Source organism: Tursiops truncatus, chromosome 4 (genome assembly GCF_011762595.2).
Source record: "Tursiops truncatus isolate mTurTru1 chromosome 4, mTurTru1.mat.Y, whole genome shotgun sequence".
Lineage (NCBI taxonomy): Eukaryota > Metazoa > Chordata > Mammalia > Artiodactyla > Delphinidae > Tursiops > Tursiops truncatus.
Window position 1 is genome coordinate 45,453,134 of NC_047037.1, and position 22,578 is coordinate 45,475,711.

Here is a 22,578-nt window from a genome sequence, read left to right on the forward strand (position 1 = left end):
TGACATGACTATGACATTTATTCTCTGTGCATGTATCTTCTGGGGCCAAATGCTCTCTCAGTTTTAAGATCAGTCAGTTAACATCATTACTAAGAAAACATATTTACATGATAATATAAGAATAATCTTCCATATTACCTGTTATTCCAGACAGGTCACAGCCAGCACTAAATATCTCAGTTATATTCAATGAATACAAAGCTTCTTTGAAGTCTAATTTTTGTTCTACTTTAAATCTGTTTTAAAAAATGAAGAGGAAAATTTTTGAAACACTGTACACATTTTCTACCAAAATGATTTTTATAAAATGGATGACTTGGAAGAGATTTTATTGTGAAATATTTTGTTTTCATTATCCCAGTTACGTTTCCTCACTTTTCACACCATTTTTCCCCAGCTCCACTGAGCAGTTCTGAGTTGCTAATAACTTGTTTCCCAGATAAATGGTTGGCTGGGAAGGGAGAAGCAAATACTCTATTTTTTGAAGTAACACCTAACAAAACGGTGAATTCTAGCTAAGTTTTCAATTATTTGCTTCTTCGCTAGAAATGTAAAGCCTCCCTCCAGCAACTATACACACTCAGATTTTTCACATCATCAAAGATGGTTCCTGGCAGGCATCCAAGAGACTATGAGGTGGAAACAGAAGCCAACGGTCCTTAAAGAAGATTGTTGGCTACTGAGGTACAGAGAGGGGGCATTAGTAACCTATGAGCCTTCCCATCCATTGTCACAGTTGATGTGACTTCCTTCAGTTTACAGACACACCTAACATCTTTCCCCAAAGCCCTGTATTTTACAGGTAAAAGATTGAAAGGGAACTAAATTCCTTTCCAATAAAGTAAAAATTATAGGAAAAAAAAAAAGCTGGCCAACACTTCTAATTCAGGGCCCTAAGTAGGACTCCAGATTCTATGCAAGTCTCCAAGCCTCCATTTGCCTGAAGAGGGAGCTTCACCAAAGAATCTCAAAGATTCTCTCAGGTACTGATCTTCTTTGATTCCAAGTCAACAGCAATCAGTGACCCTCGCTTTCCTATTTCAATAATAAGGGGGGTGGGGGGGGGGGCGGAAAGAAGCTAGTACTTACTGGCTTTAGAGATGCTAAAAGAATCCATTTACATTTTACAACCAGGTTGGAGAATTTGTTTCTGAAAGAAAAGAGTCTAAAGTCCTCCAACAGGGGGCTACGTATATTTCCTGCCTCAGGGAAATCCCAGGACAGCTCCTGCCCAAGGAGCTCTGTCTGTGCCCTAGCTGGGCCTTTGCCCGCGTGCTCTCTGGTTTGGTTGCAGACACGATTGCCCAAGCACAGGATCCTTGCTTAGCTAACAGGTAGGCCCACATCTGGGGCTAGAAATTAGCTTGTGCAATCAGTCTAATTAGATCATTGTTTTAATTGCCAAATACTGAACAAGCTTCTTAATTATAGTTCTTCCAAACAAGGAACATGCTGTGGCAATAATTTACTGGCCCTAAATTATTTCTTGGTAAAATATTATGCCCTTTTGGAAGATGTTTATTCATTCAGAACCCTAGCTAACTGGAGATGGGCACAACTCAACATGCACATTAAAACCTACTGATAATGAAAATAACTTGTTTTATGCCAATCATTTTCAACTTCTTCCTTTTAACTTCCTGCTAAGAAAGATAATATGCAGCATGATGGCTTTGAGGCTTTGGGGTTGTTCTTTTTTTCTATTTTCATTACCACACTTTTTTTTATACTGAATGGAGTATGGGCTTCTAAAAGGTTGAGGAACAATGCTCTAGTCCACCCATAATTTGGCTATTTTTAGTATAATAGTGCAATGATTTTGGATTAATGACAAGAATACTGCAAGACTTATTACAACCTCTAATAAGGTCTAATCATACCAGAGAGTCACTTAAGTAACAGTCTTTCTCATAACATAGTCCAATGAAACCTACAGTGATAGAAACCCATTCAACCATTTAATAAAAGTATAATCTATGGCCGATTTCTAATTAGCCATAATTATTGGAGCCATGAATAGCCAGGTGTGAAGTATGCAGGTCCCTTCCCAGTCAGAGCTAATGTGCTAACTTCCACTGCCTTCTAATCTAAATATAATCCAAAATCGTAATCTCGATCAATACAATATGTGTAGTGTTAATTGTGTCCCTCTTCCAAATTTTGTGGATCTTAATATTTATTCTAGATGTGGTTCATTTCCTCTTTTCCTTGACTCTCCTCTAAAATTGTCAAAAAAAAAAATACAGCTAAAGGTAAAAGAATGAGTAGCAAAAGGACTGGATAGACAATGACCAACCAATGATGAAATGAATGTTTTAGCATCTGTAAACATTATCTGCCTCCTTAAAAGGCAGCAATTTACTGCCACAGGCTACCATTGTGCTTAAAGGGGTCTCACACAGGTTAAAGCTGCAGAAAACGAAGGAACACAATTCCGAATTTCTTTTTTTTTCTTTTTTTTTTTTTTTTTGCGGTACGCCGGCCTCTCACTGTTGGCAACAGGCTCCGGACGCGCAGGCTCAGCGGCCCTGGCTCACGGGCCCAGCAGGGGGCACGAACTCATGTCCCCTGCATCGGCAGGCAGACTCTCTACCACTGCGCCACCAGGGAAGCCCCAGTTCAGAATTTCTGTTTGAAGAAGGAGTCACTCCTGGTCTGCAGGCCCTACTGTGGATTGGTGTTGTCCCTTTCTTCTTTATACCCAGGACTCTTGTTTAATGACAAAATGTCTTCAACTGATTTCCCTCAAGGTTCCTGTCCTTATTGTTTGGAATTCCACTTTTGATACAGTGGGCTTGAGTCATCTTTGGAGGGTTCAGGCTTAGAAACAACCAAGTCTTAGGGCTGCCCACAAGGATAAAAATATAACACAATCCTTGACAGTGGTGGGCTTGGACTATTATGTGAGTACATAGTAGTTTCTGGTCACTTGTGTGTGTGTGTGTGTGTGTGTGTGTGTGTGTGTGTGTGTGTGTGTGTGTATGTGTGAAATATTCCATTGGCCTCAAGGGCTGAATTAAAAATGCTTTCTGTCACATAGGAAACATATCTGGACAATGCTTAATGTAAACTTGGATTCCAATTTGTATCAGTGTTTGATAGGCTAAAGTGAAAGAACATTTAGAATCATCATTGCAGCTGGTCATGACTTATCTATTCTCACACCCAGCCTCATTTTCCCTGAGGTCACTTTCTCTCACCCACACACAGTTCACATTCACACACTTAGAGATCCAAAGCTGTTTGTTTGGGATTGACGTATATACACTACTATGCATGAAGTAGTTGGCTGGTGAGTGCCTACTGTGTAGCACAGGGGGGAAAAAAAAGGTACAATCTGTTTGCAGGACATATATTAAGTTAACCTGAAAAATGCATTCAAATATACATTAGGTGCAGACAAATACTGTTTGATTCCACTTATTTGAGGTACCTAGAATAGTCAAATTCATAGAGTCAGAAAGTACACTGGTTGATGCCAGGGGGCGGGGTGGGGGGGCAGGGGAGAGGGGGAATGGGGAGTTAGTGTTTAAAGGGGACAGAGTTTCACTTTCAGGAAGGTGAAAAATTTGGGAGATGGATGATGGTGAGAGCTGCACAACAATGTGAATGTACTTAGTGCCACTGAACTGTGCAGTTAGATATGGTTAAAATAGTATGTTTTATATTATGTGACTTTTACCACAATAAAAAAACATTTAAAAATAAAATAAAAGAGTAGTATTTTGAAATACAAATAGTTACAGCAGCTAATAATAGTAATTAGCTACCATTACTGACTGCTTGGAACTATACTAAGCTTTTTACATATATTATATCATTTAATCCTTTAAATGACTTTATGAGGTACAGAGTAGTATTATCGATTTGCAGATGTGGAAGCTGAGGGTGTGAAAATTTAAGTAACTTTCCCAAGGCTAAATAGCTGCTCAGAGGTGGAGCTGGGATTTAAATCCAGAACTGTCAGACTCTAAGATCATGTTCTTCACCACTGTACATACCCCTTCTGAGTGTGTCTCAATAATTGTGCAAAATAGCACTCACAGTCAGTAGAGAACTTCCCAGAGATGCTTCCTTGTAGGAGCAAATGGCTTTGCTCAGTGGGATCTACCAACTTGCTAATTACATTGCATACAACATCCTGAGGTTAAGCAGGGGTACTGATCAAAGAACAGAACAAAGCCCGCCAAAGACAAAGGCCACTGAGCTAACCAACCACCAATTCCCAAGGGAATCCTGACTTCTTATTCAGTCCCACCCCCCTGCCTAGAAATGAGCTGGTCTCTGGGGGAATCTCTTAGAACTAGATTTCCTGGGATTATTCCAAACATCCTAAACACTTCTCTCTTCCCTTTCGGTTGTTGAGGTCGGATAGCATCGGCTAATCCAGTGCTAGAACCTCTAAATCACATGGGATAGTGCAGGAGAGAGACATCAGGTAGACATCAGACCCACCCCTCACCACCACCACACACAGACAGGGCCATGTTCTGAGTCTGTGGATGAAGAATTGCACCCAGAAAATGGCAATGGGGCCCCCTAGGACTTTGCACAATCTTTAGATTGCATTATTTGGTCAAGTGAACCCAGTACCTTAGTAGGTTTACATTTTCTACACCTCAGCAGCTATCTAGAAAAGCAAGCTCCTAACTCATTCTCATGTATTATCTTTTCTATTTGGCAGGCAAGCAGGGAGGAGAAAGAAATAGAAAATATAGAAAAGGAAAAACAAAATGTTCATAATGCCATAACCCTATTACAACTAATGTTAACATTTTGGTAAATTTCCTTTGTTTCTTTCTGTAGATTTGTTTCTTTACATAGCTGTAATCATTGTAAAAATTTTTTAATCCAGTTTTTTTTCTATTAAAATATACCATAATTTTTTCTCATTATCACAGCCTCCATACCTATCATTGTTATTGGCTAGGTTACATTCTACCACACTTTTCTTAAAATTTGTTTACTGTTGAACTTTTACATTATTTCTGTATTTTTTCAAAATAAACAATGTTGTGATAACATTGTTTGGAATTTGTTTGGAAAAGGTGGTACAACTACCAACTAATGTTTCTGCTTCCATATAACTGAAGATTCGATTTCACCTTTTAAGGCAAGTTCTTCATTTGTTTGGGAAAAGCAACGTAGTGAGCTTTTTTAATGCAAATAGAACCCCTGGGATGGAGATGGAGAAGTTTGAGATGATGAGAGTGGAATCTATTCTACCCCATATGAAGACGCTGTTTTCAGTAAGGGTTGAAATCTACTGTTATAGATTCCTATTACAACTAGGAATCTGGCCTTAGAGGGGATGGAAGAAAATCTGTGTTACCTTCATTTTATGCTAGGAAAAGTTGGAGGACTCTGGATGCTGGGTAGGATGGAGATGGGAAAGACACCCCTTTTGGGTGAGTGGGCCCTGGCACCATGACAATGGCAGGCTAAGGATAATAATGGACAGGGGAAGACTCCCTGGTACAAGAAATGACCTACATTCCAGGAATACTCATCCCTGAAACCTGGTTTTAAATTTCTTTGTAAGCCCTTTTTATTATTAGATTTCAGTAAAGTTTGGGTAAACATTGAAGTTGCTCTTACGTGTAGTAGCTTGCCAATGGCTACCTTAACAAATTACCACAAACTATATGGCTTAAATAACAGAAATGTATTGTCTCACAGTTCTGGAGTTTAGAAGTCCAAAATCAAGGTGTCTGCAGCATTGGTTCCCTCTGAGAGCTGTGAGGGAAAGATCTGTTCCAGGCCTCTCACCTTGGTTTGTAGATGGCCATCTTCTCCCTATGTCTCTTCACATCATCTTCCCTCCCTGTGTATCTTTGTATCCAAATTCCTCCTTTATATAAGGACTCCATCCATACTGGATTAGGGCCACTCTAATGACTTCTCTTTAATTTGATTACCTCTACAAAGACTCTATCTCCAAATAAGGCCACATCCTGAGGTAGTGGGAGTTAGCATTTCAACATACGAATTTGCAGAGCTCATAATTCAACACATAACAGTTGTTCCTGGGCAAATTAAAAGCAAAGTCTGTGTCCACACTATGGGAGAAGTTGTATAAGAAGTGTGGCTACAGTTTGGAGTGGCTGATAACAGGGCCAAGCAGTTTGGAAAAGCTGTCCAGACTACAGTAGTCTAGGCAGATTTGTGGACTGTGAACCATTCCTGTTGGGATTCCTAAAATGTTGGAGAAGGGAATTCTGAAAATGCCTGTATTTCCTATTGTCAATTCAGTTTGGAACTTATACATTATATCTAGGCATTTGTTATCTAGGCTAATGAAGATGAAGATACCTTAGTTATAGGTACCATTATCCCCATTTTGTACCAATAAAACCACAACTCAGGACATTAAGTGACTCTCCTAAGACCCCACTACTAGTACATAGCACAGACAGTTCTCAAACTCAGGGGTATTTTTGTGTGTGACCCCAAATATTAATCTTTCCAAAGGGAAAAGAGAGAGAGAAGTAAACTTGAAAGTAACCAATTCCAAAAATGATTATTTCTATGATCAATAGGTAAACTATCTATCACATACACCATTATATCCCTGGTGTTTGGCACATAGTAGGAGCTAAAATACTCTTTGAAAGACTGAATAACATCCAAGTAGAGAGATTTACAGATGGTAGAGAACTGGCAGAGAGATTGGAAAGAGAGAGTCGATATTAGAGACATGAATAGTAAGGAACAAATAAAAGAGAGAAGAAGAGGAAATTTCTGAAAATGAAAGTCTGGTAAATATTATCTGGGGACAGAAGGAAAAAAGGTATAAGTCAGGGAGAAGAAAATTTCACAGAAAGAGAGAAAAATAAATAGAAGTAAGTAATGCCATAGGGGTTAAAGAAAGAAGGGTTTTCAAGAAAAAGGGGATGGTTAAAAATATTTGGATCCAGAGCCCAGAGTTAGGGTGAGGGAATCATAGGATACCTCTTTCTCCAGGATATCAAGGAAGACAGAGGAAGAGAAGTTTAGCAAAAATGTACACAATTTTTGACGCGAAGGGTAGAGAGGTGAGTTTGCATGCTAATATGTTTTCTTTAAGGAACAGGTAGTTGAGACATACATTGAGAGTAAGAGAATGAACATGAAGCAGTGCCTGGAGAGCAGAGGTAAAGTCTTGGTGAGGTGTTAGAAGAGAAAGTTCTCTGAAGAGAAAGACTACTAAGCTCCAGCCTCAGGGAGACCAGAGTGACTGATTTGGAGAGTTTTGCTTAACAAAATCAGTAGTTGGGAAGCAGGAGTACCTTGCTGAGGAGAGAACTACAGAAGGACAAAGACAAGGTGACAGAAATATTTAAAACGTTTGGTGAGAGTACAGTTGAAATAACTGGCTGAATCCCGGGTAAGTGGGAAAGTAAGGAAAAGTCAAGAGGGTGGAGAGGTGGAGGGCCAGGAAGGTCTTGAAGAGTGTTTGAAGAAAAGTTTAGAAATGAAGGGACAGAAAATAATCTATTAGACATCTGTCTCTTTTTAGAAGTTCAGGTAGAGTGTGATTTATTTGGGCACCCCTTACTCTCTGAAGTTTCTCTTGTCTCCAGGAACCAGGATATCAAAAAATTAGTGTTTATAATTATGGCTTCCTGAGATATACCTTTGTGATTTCCATTTTGTATAAACTATCTGAAATGACCCCAATATTTCATAATAGCTATAAATGGAAAGTAACTTTTAAAATTGTGTAAAAATAAAAAAATTTAAAATATGTATATAAATATATATACCCCAATAATAAAAAATGACCCTAGGATTTATATTTTATATTTTAATGACTCTTACAGCACTATCTGTCAAAGGCAGTTTTACATATCTTTTAATTGTAGAGTATCGCAAGAGTCTTGGGGATTATATTTTCCTTAAACACAATAGAAGACAAAATATTTTAAATTCCAATCAGGAAAAACAAGTTAGAGAAAGATAAGTTTGTATAATAAAAAGAATAATAATTCCCTTTAATCCCAGCATTCTGTTTTGAAGACTTACATTTCTTCATCTCTTTCAGAGAATACTGAGTACTTAAATTCCATCCTTGTCATGGCAAAGCAATGCTGGCAATGTTCAACCTGCCTTTGTAACCATAAAGTAGAGTAACAACTCCAAACGGGTTTTTTTCTTTTTATGTTTGTCAATAGACTTTTTGAGCATTGGCTATCTTTCAGCCGGCTATCCAAGTCCCTCTATAAGTGAAAACATAAGAAAAAGAATGATAAAATGACATTACCAACCTAGGGAGGCTTATTTCCACTTCCTCTTCTTGCATCTCAGAGAACCACTGCAGGATTTGATGAGCAGTAATTAGCTTTTCCATTTCTTCTATGTTCACGTCTTCTGCAGGAAGTATGATAATTAAACTGAACTCATCACCTTTGTAAGGTAATTCTAAAACCTGGTAGTTCATGGAGGACTCCGAAAAATAACCTGGAACAGAGAAAATAAAATATTAATATACTTGGCAATTCCCAAAATAGTGCTTTAGAATGTGATTTTTTCCATATTACCATATTTTGTTCTCAGAAGAGTCTTCATCATCGGAATTTCGACTGTTGCACCATATTTCTGAGTGAAATTCATCAGCCTTGTGTCTTCTTTTCTAAATTTCTGTTTCCAATCCCCCTTGAAATAAATAGCGTTCACCAAAACAAGCCGAGTCAGAGGGCCAAATTCCTCCCCTGAAAATATGTCTTTAATTTTTCCTGTGAAAGGAATAGAGGAAGAGGTGGGAAGAAATATGCAATAGTTATTCAAAGGAACTGCTTTAAATAGAATTAAAACAAAAATTCATTTTGCTAATCAACTAAAAACAGGGTGCTTTATCATTTAAACTTGGCAATTTTGACAACAAAGGGGGGCTTTATTAAATATTTCACTTAGAAACAGGTACAAACAGGATTTCACTAGGAAACAGGAGGTACAGGATTGTCTTAGGCAAATTTGGACAGACCTAGTAATGGCCTCTCTTTAGTGAGATTATTTGTGTAAATTGTTTTTCAGACAGAAAAAACAAAACCTAAGTATCTCTTCCTGCATATTTGTTGGTTATTTTTAAACTTTATTTCAAGGTTCTTCAGCAGGTCAATCAGAATTAATATATTAATGGTTCACTCAAATTCTCCACTCTTGCTACTGCAGCCACTGACCATTGGGAGAAGACAAGAATAAGGTTGCTAGTATGATTTTCCTCTTTTAAAAAACCAGTCTCCTGGACTTCCCTGATGGTGCAGTGGTTAAGAATCTGCCTGCCAGTGCAGGGGATGTGGGTTTGATCCCTGGTCCGGGAAGATCCCACATGCCGCGGAGCAAATAAGCCCGTGCGCCACAACTACTGAGCCTGCACTCTAGAGCCCGCCAGCCACAATTACTGAGCCCGCGTGCCATGACTACTGAAGCCTGAGCGCCTAGAGCCGGTTCCCCCACAACAAGAGAAGCCACTGCAATGAGAAGCCCACATACCGCAAGGAAGAGTAGCCCCCACTCGCCGCAACTAGGGAAAGCCCGCGCATAGCAACGAAGACCCAACGCAGCCAAAAATAACTTAATTAATTAATTTAAAATAAATAAAAATAAAAAACCAGTCTCCTATTTCTATGTCCAATGAGTATTTCCAAGCTGTGAGTCAACAGCATGATTAGGTGCCATGGAGCTGTCTAGGGATGCGTATCATTGTGTATCCCAATAATAGGACTTTCCTGTGAACACTGCTCGCAGCACCCATCTCATATTTTCAACTTATGCTTCCCCATAGGAGGCTCCCCATGAAAAATATAGTGGCGTCTTACACATCACAGCTTTTTGTAACAGAACGAATGAACAAAGAAACAAGCTACTATTAACTGAGGACCTGATATATGCTGTTCACTTCACATACATTTTTTTTAACCTTCCAATAATCCTGAAATGTTTTAATAGTATCCTCATTTTAAATGGAGCATAGTTTAGAACCTGCAGAATTTGAACTCACATCTGTATGAGTTTCATCTTGTGTTCTACTATGTCACTCAGTAGCACCTTTGGAATTTTTGCCAGCTTACACTTAAAGTTTAGATTACAACTTTATGACAGAACTATCAATATTTATTATGAAACATTAACACATCCAACTAACATGAGTTAATTATTTACAGTATATGTGGGAAAGAAGGCATCTGAGATGGACAGATCTAAGTTTTACCTGGCCAAAGATATTATTCCTGCTGCCATACTTAAAAATCCTATACTTAAACAAAAATTATTATTAAAATTCTTCCATCAAGAATTCTACAAATAGGTGTCTCTCTCAAACAAAAAATAATAATCTGTATACCTTTCAAAGCAGCTTACAATTTCTCTCTGTTTTACAATTTAGTATTAATTTGAATAACAGGAGAGCAAAATAGGAGATTTGATCCCTCTGAACCATAATTTAATAGGAAAATATTCAACCATTCTTTGCTTTAGGATATTAAAAACCATGAATACAATGGCAAATAATGACTTTATGAAAATAGGAAACTTTACCATCTGTTTTGCTTTCTACCCAGGTACTTATTGTCTCTGCACAAGCTTTTGCATTCTGAAAATCCACCAGTTTTATGGCACTCTGAAAAAATTCCTTGTTGCCATGGAGATACTGTTCTTTCACAGTGAATCCTTCTTGAAGGTAGAGGGCATTGGCAAGATTAAATGTAAATTCTTGTTTTTTCTCTGAGATGGCAGAGAAAAATGACTTCAGCACAGAAAATTCTTCTCCTAAAAAATAATTATAATGTATACTGACATATTGAACAACATAAGAACAACAGCTTCTCATCTTCGCTTCTAAACGCTCTGATTCATATCACCAGTTTTTGCACCCTTAGGTATAACTAACGATCCTTTATAAGTTAGTATAAATATTTTAAGCATTTATCTCCTGTGGAATACGCATTTTGTAGAGAAATCAGCTCTCATACAGGAAACAAAAATGTCCCTGTAAATTTGAAGTTTGTCAAAAACAAGAATATGCATTTAAACAGGTTGAAGGAAACTCCCTCTTTATAATCAAATTTAGCTCATTCTTAGTTGTTGGAAAGGTATCCTTAGAATCTCATTCTTTGCATAACATGCAATATTTATGAAAGAGGAATACTAATGAATGCTGATGGGGGCTAAGACAGTGATGAGCAATCCTTTTCACTACTACTTTTATTTCAGCTTAAGAAAGATTTGCTCTCTTACGAGCAACTGTGCCTGTCCAAGTTTTGAAATTTATGAGGTACCCCTATAATTATCTCTGGAGATGCATAAGAATCAAAATTACCTATTTCTTCAGGTTCATGAATCTATATACTTTGGCTGTCTTTGTGAACAATAAAAATCTTTAACCATTCCAAATATAACCACTAGCCAAATGAGTCTGTCAGAGTCAGCTACTAATCACTGTTGGCCCATTACTTATTTATCACTGGGTCATTCTGACCACCATGTTTTCAGGAAGCTGTATGTGCTGTGAGAGAATTCAGCTCTGATCTTTACTCAGTGGCTTCCTATTTATTACCAGAGGGCACCAATATTTTTCATTCCTTTCTGGCTTAATTCTGGAACTCAACTGTTGAATCTGGGAACTGCATTTCAAATCCAAGGTTCCTTCAGAGCCTTTGTTTATTTTGAGTTAAATACTGAATATACCGCTTTCATAACTTAAAAGTTGATTGCATGCAATTAATCTCTATTGAAGAAAACACAAATGGTTCATCATTGGGAGATGTCCATTGAATAAAGAGGGAAAATAAAGACTGAGAGGAACTTGCTATGAGGTGTCTATTGGAAATAAGGTGTGTAAGTGTGTGTGTAAACCTTTTGTCAGAGAGCTAGCAGTCCACAGGGCATTTTTGCGCAAATAAGAACTCATGCCCTCACTGAGTGGTGGTGGTAGGCTGCATGCCCATACCTTGTCCAGCTGAGTGGAGACTACATTTCAGTCCCCACTTGCCTCTTTGTCCTGGTGCTCTTGTGCAGATACAACCTACATAACCATAGAGCAGGCTTGGAAGGTATATTGCATCATATTTCAAACTCCATGATTCTCCATTTGTGGCGATATAGACACAGACATAAACAATTTTAGTTACAAAAACTTACTTCCATATGATTGGATATGAAGAATATCAACAATTCTTTACAACCCTGGAATTCCTTACATAACGAAGAATGTTAATCTATTTTACTTGTTTATACAATGATTTCAGATGCAATCATTTCTTGCTATTGGAAGCTGAGAGAATATCTCAACAGCTGAGAGCCTACAAAGAAGACTTTCTGAGGGAAGGCATAGAGCTTCTCCAAAAGAATTAAGTTAGGTCAGAAATAAAGTGGCAGAATTTGAAACCAATTTTCAGAAGTTTGTAATTTATGAACATCTTTAAAGGAATGGGGAAAAAAGGAGAGGGGGAGAAAAAAATAGTTCCAACTCATTTGTCAGAGCAAATAAATTTATGTCATGTACTTAAGGTCTAAGACTGTTTGACAGTCAGCTGCCCTTTGATAAATCACTGGACTCAGAAGTCAATGAAAAAATGTCACCAGTAGCACAAGTTTGGAGAATATAAAGTTATCTGCCTTATACATTTGATTTAATTTACAGATTAATAGTTTCTTTTAGCACAGATCAAAAAGAATACATATCCATGGCTCCTAGTAAGCAATGAGAATAAGTTTATTTCATTTCCTAAAATAGAGCCATGGAAAACCTACCAGTCATGGAGTGAATGTGACTTTTGGTTTGGTTGTACCAGAGCTCCAAAAAAAAGTTCTAAAATTTAGTACATGTTTACTTCTCCTGCTGTTAAAAGCCCAAAGACCAACCATGTGTACAATGTGAGAGATCCAAAGATGAAAACAAAGGCAGTCACAGAATTATAGATTATTTTAGCTGAAAGGTCCAGAGAAATCATCTAATCCAAACTCCTCTTTTTATAATGAGGAATCTAAAATCCAGAGAGAAAAAAATAAAAATAAAAAATAAATAAATAAAATCCAGAGAGATAAGATAACTTGAAAGGTGCCCAATCACAAGGTCATTTGTATGCTTAACTGAGACAGGAGTTCATGCTCTTCTCTTTCTATAACCCTGTTGGAATAAAGAAGCACCTTTAAGTTAGTCTTCGATTAATAAGCAGCATCGTTAGAGGCAAAGCAAAATGGAGTATTATCAGATGCTCAGTAAACTGGAGAAGGTAAATTCTGAGCCGACGCTTTGGCAATGGGGAAAGAAGGATAAGTGAGGATACTGAGAGCTCCAGTGGGGGTAGGGTGCTAGGTGTTGTATGCCCATCTGAAGAATAAGCAGTTTAGATGTGAAACAGGTTGGTAGCTGGAAAAGTAAAATATAGCCTGACTGAACAGATAGCACCGTTTGACAATCAGACGGAATTGAAGGCAGGGCCAGGACCAAGATGGGTCAATGAGACACTCATTTTGGCATAAAATTTAAGGAGTTGCCAACAAATTCAGTAATCAAGATAAGTAATATTTTACTGCAATATATTTTTAAATCAATATTAACACAAAGAAATCCATGATGAATAAAATATAAAAATTTTAAATAAATAAAGACAGGCTCATTGTTACTGATTTTTCTTTTTGTCTTGGGTTCCAATATGGCTCTGCTAGGCACTACCTTCTAATCTGTCATACCCTTTGTTCTACCCTTAACACCATTTTGCTTTTCTTTCTTTTCATTTTCCTGCACTTTTTCTCTCTGTTCCCTTCCTTAACTCTGTCTTCTTTTTCTTTATTTCTTAATTTTCCCTTCCTTTTTTTATTTTCCAGAGTTTAATATTTCTATTTTCTCCCTTTTTGGTTGGTCTTCTTTTCTTTTTTGTACTTATCGTCCATCTGTGCTTCTTTCTCCCTCCCTTAACGAAGTATAATAGAAAGCAAGTTTGGTAGATTTTGTTATGTGTGTTAAAAGGTTAATGTTTAATTGTCCATATATACTCTTTCAAAGAAAATATTAAAATGTTCATTATTGCTCTTGTGACCTATAACCCTCAGGGAATCATTTTTAGAATTAGTTCTGGGCAAGTTACTCAACCTTTCTCTGACTTGGTATCCTCATCCGTATAGCAGGGTTATGTCTGACTCACAGAGTAATTGTGAGGATTAAATGAGATAAGCACATAAAACAGTGACTGGTACACTATATATATATGTTTGATAATGTCATCATTATTATTACTATGATTATTTTTATATTCACAATCCAGAGTTGTTAAGACTCCCATGTTCCTCTATAAGATGGATTCATTTAAAGTAATTTAAATTTCGGAGGCTCTAATTTTGCTAGTTTATCGTGGAATCAACTTTACATATCTTCATAAATCCTCTATTACTTTCCAAAGCAGTATCATGTGATATAAATGTTTCCGGGACTGGGTAGTGGGATTTGCTGAAATTAATACAGACAATGAAGACTAGATCTGCAACACAGTGGCTTCATTTTACATTATCTACAAAGGAAAACTCTTGCAATTAACTTCACTATCACCAACTTCTTTTCTACATAAAATTGCCTTTATTTAAAACGAAGCAAATAAAACCTTGTAAATAGTTTATTCAGAAAAACAATTTCCTAAAAATAACTACTCTGTGCTAAGGCAAACATACTGCAATTGGTTATAGTTACAGTCACTAAATGTCCAAATCAAAAATCTGGAAGTCACCTCTGATGTTTAGGACACAGTATCTGACAGTGATATAAACATTTTAAACTAAAATGGAAATTGGAAGCACAGGATAACCAGGGAGATGGAAAACTACCCCCTGAAATGGGATACCAGCACTAAAGCATCAACACAGTATCTCAGATAGGCCTTTGGGACACTAGAAAACAACTACTCACATGCAATGGGTTATATAAATGCTTCTTTTTTAAAATTTTCTTTAAAAACTATTAAATAAGCTTTTAAAAAATATAAATGAATGCTTTTTCTTGGTCTCACTTAAGTGAAAAGGTTAAATTCTAATTAAAAACTAATCTTTAAAAGCTAACACAATAATAAGAGATGCACACAAAGATTTCTGTGTGAGGGTACTCACTGAAGCATTTTTATAAGAGAAGTATTGGATATTACCTAATGAAGAAGGGTTAGGTGAGTACGCAATAATGTTTTCATCAGAGGCAAAAAGACACAGCAATTAAAAACTACATTCTGGGGCTTCCCTGGTGGCGCAGTGATTGAGAGTCCGCCTGCCGATGCAGGGGACATGGGTTCGTGCCCCGGTCCGGGAGGATCCCACATGCCGTGGAGCGGCTGGGCCCGTGAGCCACGGTCACTGAGCCTGTGCGTCCGGAGCCTGTGCTCCGCAACGGGAGAGGCCACAACAGTGACAGGCCCGTGTACCGCAAAAAAAAAAAAAAAAAAAAACTACATTCTGAAGCAGTTGCATGATATGAAAAAATGATCAGGACACAGTAAGTGCTAGTAGAAGAATATGTGTATCCAAATATATGGGTGTATATCTACTCATACACATACACATGTGCACATACAACATAATCTCACTTAAAACTGGCTAAAACAGGCTAGAATAAAATATACAGACATAGTCACAATTTTTATGTGTATAGAATTAATTTTTTAATAAATTATTTTGGTAATATTTTAATTAAGAAACAATTATAATTATTTCCATTGACAATTATTTGCATTTAAAATTCTCCATTTTATTATAATTTCATACTTTTCATAACTTTTTATATTTATTAAAGTTCTATGACCCTGAGCTTCTCTGATAGTTTAAAAATAAATTTGGCCAGATCTTATCCAGTATAAATAATCATATGTAAGAATCTCACCAGTTGAAGTTTCTTGAAATTTTAAACTTTGTCTTATCTGCTGTTGTGTTATTCCTTTTGCTCCCAGTTGTACCATTCCAAGGGCCAGAGTTGTTCCAAAAGGGGAAATTATGATGTTGTTCTTATGAGATAAACAAACAGCTTGATAAAGATCCACTGCAAATTCGGTATTTCTTTGAGCCAAGGGGCTTGAGGCTTGACTTCCAGAAAAAGTCAACAGGAGACTCCACAACAAGATCTTATCCATTTTGACCTCTCTGCATTGGTTAATTCAAAATTTGTTAGTTTTCAAAATAATCAGAGTTTACCATAGAAAGCTCAATAGAAAGATTTCTATCTATTAGAACTTTCTGTCTTATTAGAACAAACTACCACAAGAAGATTCTAATGTCAATTCTCAGACTAAGCATCTTCTATTAGGAGAAATAGGCCATGTGCTAATAGCATTTTTAATATGCATTCAGGAAGCAGTACAGATGTACTGCAGTTTTTTTAAATTAAAGGAGAAATTATAATGCTGGAATATCATCAATAGCAATACTATCTCTGAATAGCTATGTGATAGTTTTTTGCATCTTTTCCATGGTTTTAAATGGGATACTTGCTGCTCTGATATCAAGGGAAATTTCTGTTCAGACTACTCTAAAATAGTTTAAAGAACAAAAGGAGAAATGGAATAAAAACCTAACACACTCCAGTGTGGTTTTGAACCTATAATATTAGGAAATTCAAGTATTCTAAATCAGTTGAGTAATCTGGCTAACTTCTTACAGCAACAAGTCTCACACTTTACGGAATGGTGAAATAACCTCCAAACCCACCTCGTACTTTTCCAAAGAGAGGTTTTAAAAACTCAGAAAAAAATTATAAAGAAACAAAATTACAATCAAATATAAATGGTACAATAACAAGAAATGAAGAAAGCAATTTTTTTAAATCAAAGAATAATTTGACAAATAAATTAACAAATATAAGAAAACTGCAACTGAAAACTGTAACCAATTCACAACACTAATGACACCGTATTAAACTGCTCTCCACTAAAACTCCAGGAAATTCAACCATCTCGTTACCTCTGGAGCAGAATGAGTTTTACAATATTACTGCAGACTTAGTAGAATACTGACTCTGAAGTATTTTAAATTTTAAGTACTTTAAATGAATAAATTTAAAATAAAATTTCAAAGTATTTAAAATTTTAGTAACACTAGTTTTATCTTACAAATAATCCATTTTAGTCACTTTCAATAACTCCTACTAGTTTAATAGGTTACTAGGAAGTAATCCTTTATTGGACGTAAATATGAAAACCTCCGGAATAATGTTTTGTTAGCCTTAAAGAAATGAAGAACTATAGTTCTAGTGTGTTTTGCAGATTATTAGGAAGGATTCCATGACCCCTAAATGGCTAAGAATCACTATTATACATAAAGATTACTAATAGATTACTAATAGTCAATTATTTTCCAAAACTAAGTTGTAGACATTTCCATTTCTTTTCTAATATGTGTAGTTAAACTTAGATATACAATTTACAAAGGAAAAAAAACTCAAAACACAATCCAAAGCAATTGTTAGAAAATAATGTGTTGATAAACTGATAATATAAATATATGTTATCAAGCAAATGTCTTATTGAAGATTAAATTAGCACATAAGGTTGTGAGTGGTAGTGCAACAATAGTAAAAGTAAAAGTGTAAAAGATGTTTTACGTGCAAAATAAATTTCTGAGTATCATTTTCTAATATATTCAATATCTCAGAAGATTTCTGACCAAAATATCAGTTTGTAGATACATAAATAGTCAAAATGTTATCAAAAATTTTAAGTCAGCAAGTGGCAATTCATTTGGCCCATTTTTAAGTACTTGGTTTATATTAGAATAATAAGCAATATTATGAAGGATGTGATTTTTCCCTAGTAGTAGAATCTGGGAGTTGCCTTATCATTATTAACAGTCTTAATAATCAAAATGTATATTCTTTGAGCATCCATTTCTCCCAGGAAATTTTTAGACCCTTAATAAACTACAAGCTCATGCAAAAAAATTGTTTTAAAAATTCACTTACCTCATTGGGTTTGGGATTGTGTCTCATCAGAAAACACAAAGCACTGGTGAACTAAGCAACCTGATGAATAGTCTTATAAGAATTTGGCCTTCAAATTTGTAGTGAAATTTTAAGGAAAATTTAATCTTTTAAGGAAAATAAAAGTAATGTGTTAATTTGATACATTTAAATAATACCTGCACCAGAGTGAATTGAAATGCCATTCCCTTACTCTATTAAACACTCATGGTCAATGTTGTTGCATACATACTTCATTCAAACACTATTTAATTTCAAGGTACTTACCCGAAATTGGCTTCTGATTACTCACTGTAATGTTACAGCTAAAATGTGCCTGCTGGGAAACACTAGTACATGGAGCACCTGATCAGTCAAGGCCAACTCTACTTATCTTGAACACTGCTCGATTAATTCCTCTAAAACCAAAGCAGGTGTTCACATTTGTACAGAAGAACTAACATGACCAGGTTAATGATCAATTATGAAATATGCAAGAATTGAGGGAGAAAACAATAGAATTTTTTAAAATAATTAAGTTTGAATTATTATTTCATCCATTATTTCACTTCTTTTTTAAGTAGAAACAATGTGGAAGAATGTGCTAGTGGTTGTAAATCTGCTAGTAATTAGTTCTTCTTGTTTTTTACAGAACTCCCATATCAGATTACCAATGTATTCCATCATAAATATTTCAGAATGCCTATAAGAAAAAGAATAAAGTTAAATCAAGTCCAAACTGCAGAGACAAATTACTGCTGCATTTATAGAGTTCTCAACAATTCATCAAATTATACAATAGTCAGAGGAGTTTCCTAGGGATACAAGGCCCATTTGAATCCTTAGGAAACAGAGAGAATATTGAAGAAATATAGTCTTTATGTTGAGCAAAAACACCAGATTAAGATTATTGTCTTATCAAATTATCAGGATAATATCAAGATATTATTAAATATGAATAATTTGATAATAAACATTGGTGTTACTTGTATATGCTTTTAAAATTCTACATGATTTTCTCTACAAACAGGTTATTAATAAAAAATGGATGTACAATTGAATGGGTTTTGATCTCATTTTTCTAGTTCAAATCAATCACTCAGGGACTTCCCTGGTGATGCAGTGGTTAAGAATCTGCCTGCCAAAGCAGGGGACATGGGTTCGAGCCCTGGTCCAGGAAGATCCCATATGCTGTGGAGCAAATAAGCCCGTGCGTCACAACTACTGAGCCTGCGCTCTAGAGCCTGCAAGCCACAACTACTGAGCCCGCGTGCCACAACAACTGAGACCTGCGCACCTAGAGCCCGTGCTCCACAACAAGAGAAGCCACTGCAATGAGAAGCCCAACACAGCCAAAAATAAATAAATTAAAAAAAAAATACTATAAAAAAAATCACCTCAATGACAATCAGATATTAAACACATTGTGTTATTCATCAGAGGCCTCTGAGAAGAGAAGGGGAAATTTTGGTCCAGTTTCAATTAAACAAATATTCACTATTTTTTTTTTTTTTTTTTTTTTTTGCGGTACACGGGCCTCTCACTGCTGTGGCCTCTTGCGTTGCGGAGCACAGGTTCCGGACGCGCAGGCTCAGAGGCCATGGCTCACGGGCCCAGTCGCTCCACGGCATGTGGGTTCTTCCCGGACCGGGGCATGAACCTGTGTCCTCTGCATCGGCAGGCAGACTCTCAACAACTGCACCAACAGGGAAGCCCCAAATATTCACTATTGATCACTAAATGTAATATTATTTCTGATAAATTTATGAGAAAGAAATAAAATTAATGTAGATACCTTTAAAAAAATTCATTAAAAAAAAAACTTTTGCAAGGACCCTGTTAACCTCTTTCAGTGTCCTAACAGGGCTATAGCTCAGGCCACAGAAGGCTGATGATAGTCATAGGCCATAATCTCTTAATTTACTAAAATTCTTAATTTTCCATCTAGGTATCTCTAAATGTTTTCTAAATCTTGGGTTATATTCTAGTATTACTTACTCTAACATAAGCAAACTCTATTCCAGCTTCAACTTAACGCTGTTGGAGATAACTTTCCAAACACAGAATTATACAACACGAGAACATTATCCTTCCTCCTGTTCTACTCGGCAATTCATAAATAAGTCTGAATGCCTAAGACTATCATTCAATCAACGCTCTTCTACCCATGCAGTGACACCAGCAAATATCCATCACAAGTACCCCTGGCTTCCAAATTATTATGTCTGTACATTACTCAGATCATAATGTGACTTACTCAGGGAAAGGCCATTACTTTTCCTTCCAATGACAGAGACAGACACTCTGTCTTAGTAAGATCACTTAATGAAGTTGTTCGGTAAGAACCTCACGTTACAGCAGTTCCAGCAGAATGTATACTTTCCTGTCTCTTGGGTAGTAAAAAGCAATGGCCATGAATTTCTCCTCCCTGGTTTAAGCTCTTTAAACTGACAGTAAAGATACCATGATTGTCCATAAAATATTGCTGCAAACCTTTTAAATATTTTCACAAATCTGTTTTCTCTATAACTCTATTTGCTCCTAGATCATCAAGAAAAAAAAAACATTCATTAGTGAGAGCCAAAGCATCCTGCTATAAATTTGAGCACCATCACTACCGCCACTGTAAAAAATACACTTGAATGTGTATAAAAATAATAGCAAGGGGTTGCAGCTTCAATCTCATTATCTTTCTTAGCGTTTTATAGTTTTTTTTAAAGTAAAAATGTATTTAATTCCAAACTAAAAACATATAAGCAAGCGCTCTCATTTGTAAAGGACATAGAAGTTAATTCTTCCATCTGAGTATGGATTAATTTCAGGCATTCTTTCCTTTGTCAGTTTGCTCTATATATTTTGAGTGATAAGAGGAAAATGTTCTGTAAAGAGAACAGGCTAAATTATATTTAGTGTAAGTCTACACAATACAAACAAAGTAGCCTATTGAAAATTATAGCACATGCTATTTTGCCATTTTTCCACTGCAGAAAAATGGCTCTTAAATAATTGAACCTAAATGTTAATTTCAGAAACAGCTTATAAAGTCTTCTGTTCTATTAACATTTGATAGGTGAGACCCTGCTACCTGCCTGGCACAATTAGATGCTGTAAGACATAAAAGAGTTAAGACAGAATAACTAAATGTCTTTTTATTTTTTCCTTTTGTGAGTGTTTTTGTTCCACATTATTAGAAACAGTAACATTAAAAGAGACTTTCATACTCTTAAAAGTTCTATTCTCATTAAATATAGAGAATAGACAGCTCTATTAATGAGCTGTCTGACACAGCTCCTCTTAATTCCTTTTGCAAAGCAGGCCCTGAAGTTAACTAAGGATGAATTAGGGTCACACGCAGCATAGTGCTATGCACATGTAGTAGGCCACAGAGAGAAGTTCTGTCTACATGAACCAAGCTATTTCAGAACAATCACTTCAAACAGAGTTGTCTCCAGGGCTAAAAAAATATAAAATAGGTCTAGTAAAAGAATTTCCAAATTATAACAGAAAAACTAGAGGGCTCATTCAATCTTTACTTTAAAACCACTGCATTTTATGTGCCTTCACTCCAGAAAGCTGATGGCAGGAGAAGTGTATTCTATTTATATGTGTATTCTTGGTGTCTAAAACAGTCCCTTGCATATGCCTTCAATAACTGGTGGGAGAGATGGATGGATGGATGCAGAAAAGGGCCTTCACGAAGTATTTGGTAACCATATTACATCTCTTTAACATCTTAATATTCCTTTAAATTTCTGGAAATAAGGCTCAAATTTCACTCCACTGTACTGTCACCAATCTGTGATTCATATGCTCTAAGATCATATGCTCTAAGTTTGAAATGATGTATTGTCCAGCCAAACCTGCCAACTAATCCAAGAATTCTCTTCAATATCCCTGTGAGAGTTATTCAGCCTCTGCTTTGACATCTCAAGGAACCCTTTGGATTAAGGCAAAATTTTTCATTTTTTAAAAATAATTTACTTTAAATACCTTAAAGTTACAGAAGAGTTGCTGATATAATACAAAGAACTACCATCTCCGTCTCTCCTTCTCTCTGTTTCTTCAGTTGTTAACATTTCACCACATATGTGTGCTCTATCTATATACCTATCTCTCTTTCCCTCCCTCTCTCTCTTTTTCCTTTCATATATATATATATATATATATATATATATATATATATAGTGTGTGTGTGTGTGTAGATAAATATATGTGGTGTGTTTGTTGTATACATAAATATATATAAACATTATAATTAGTATTTTTTGAATCATTTGAGAGCAAGATGCAATCACAATTTTCAATCACTCCTAAACATTTCATTCTATCTATCTATCTATCTATCTATCTAAAATCATGAGTTCACACTGTTATGTGTAATCCCAATCCCAAATCTCAGGGTTGTTTCTAGTGTTCTCCCTTTCAAATTTTATAAATACCTTCTATAACAGTGAGATACTCGGCTCTCATTATCCTCTATATATTTACTAATTTATTCATTTATTTACTCAATATTTATTTTTACAATATGACCAATCTCCCAACTATGCTGGTCATCTCCACTCACCCCTCTGCCTTCCCACCCACTAATTCCCTCTCCCATGAACCCCTCCCATACTCTTGGGTCCAGTAAGCTTATTTCTGCTGGGTCTTCTCTCAGCTCCTCCTATTTCCTT

The 22,578-nt window shown here is 36.1% G+C and overlaps 1 protein-coding gene across 5 annotated transcripts in view; it reads right to left on the reverse strand.

Moving 5' to 3' along the window:
• The window catches only part of SERPINI2 (serpin family I member 2), a 33,067-nt gene extending 11,139 nt beyond the window's left edge, over positions 1-21,928 (reverse strand). For 3 of the 5 annotated variants that reach the window (XM_073803874.1, XM_033855441.2, XM_073803873.1), the window contains exons 1-6: positions 17,906-21,927; positions 15,836-16,092; positions 10,516-10,746; positions 8,520-8,714; positions 8,247-8,439; positions 139-236 (exon numbers count right to left, since the gene is read on the reverse strand). In XM_073803874.1, the coding sequence (XP_073659975.1) occupies positions 139-236; positions 8,247-8,439; positions 8,520-8,714; positions 10,516-10,746; positions 15,836-16,092; positions 17,906-17,910 (979 nt within the window). In that variant the 5' untranslated portion in view covers positions 17,911-21,927. Of the gene's footprint in view, positions 1-138; positions 237-8,246; positions 8,440-8,519; positions 8,715-10,515; positions 10,747-15,835; positions 16,093-17,905 lie in introns of all 5 variants that reach the window. The other 2 variants (XR_012331374.1, XM_073803875.1) reach the window with 2 other exon arrangements.
• Between the last annotated feature and the right edge of the window lie 650 nt (positions 21,929-22,578).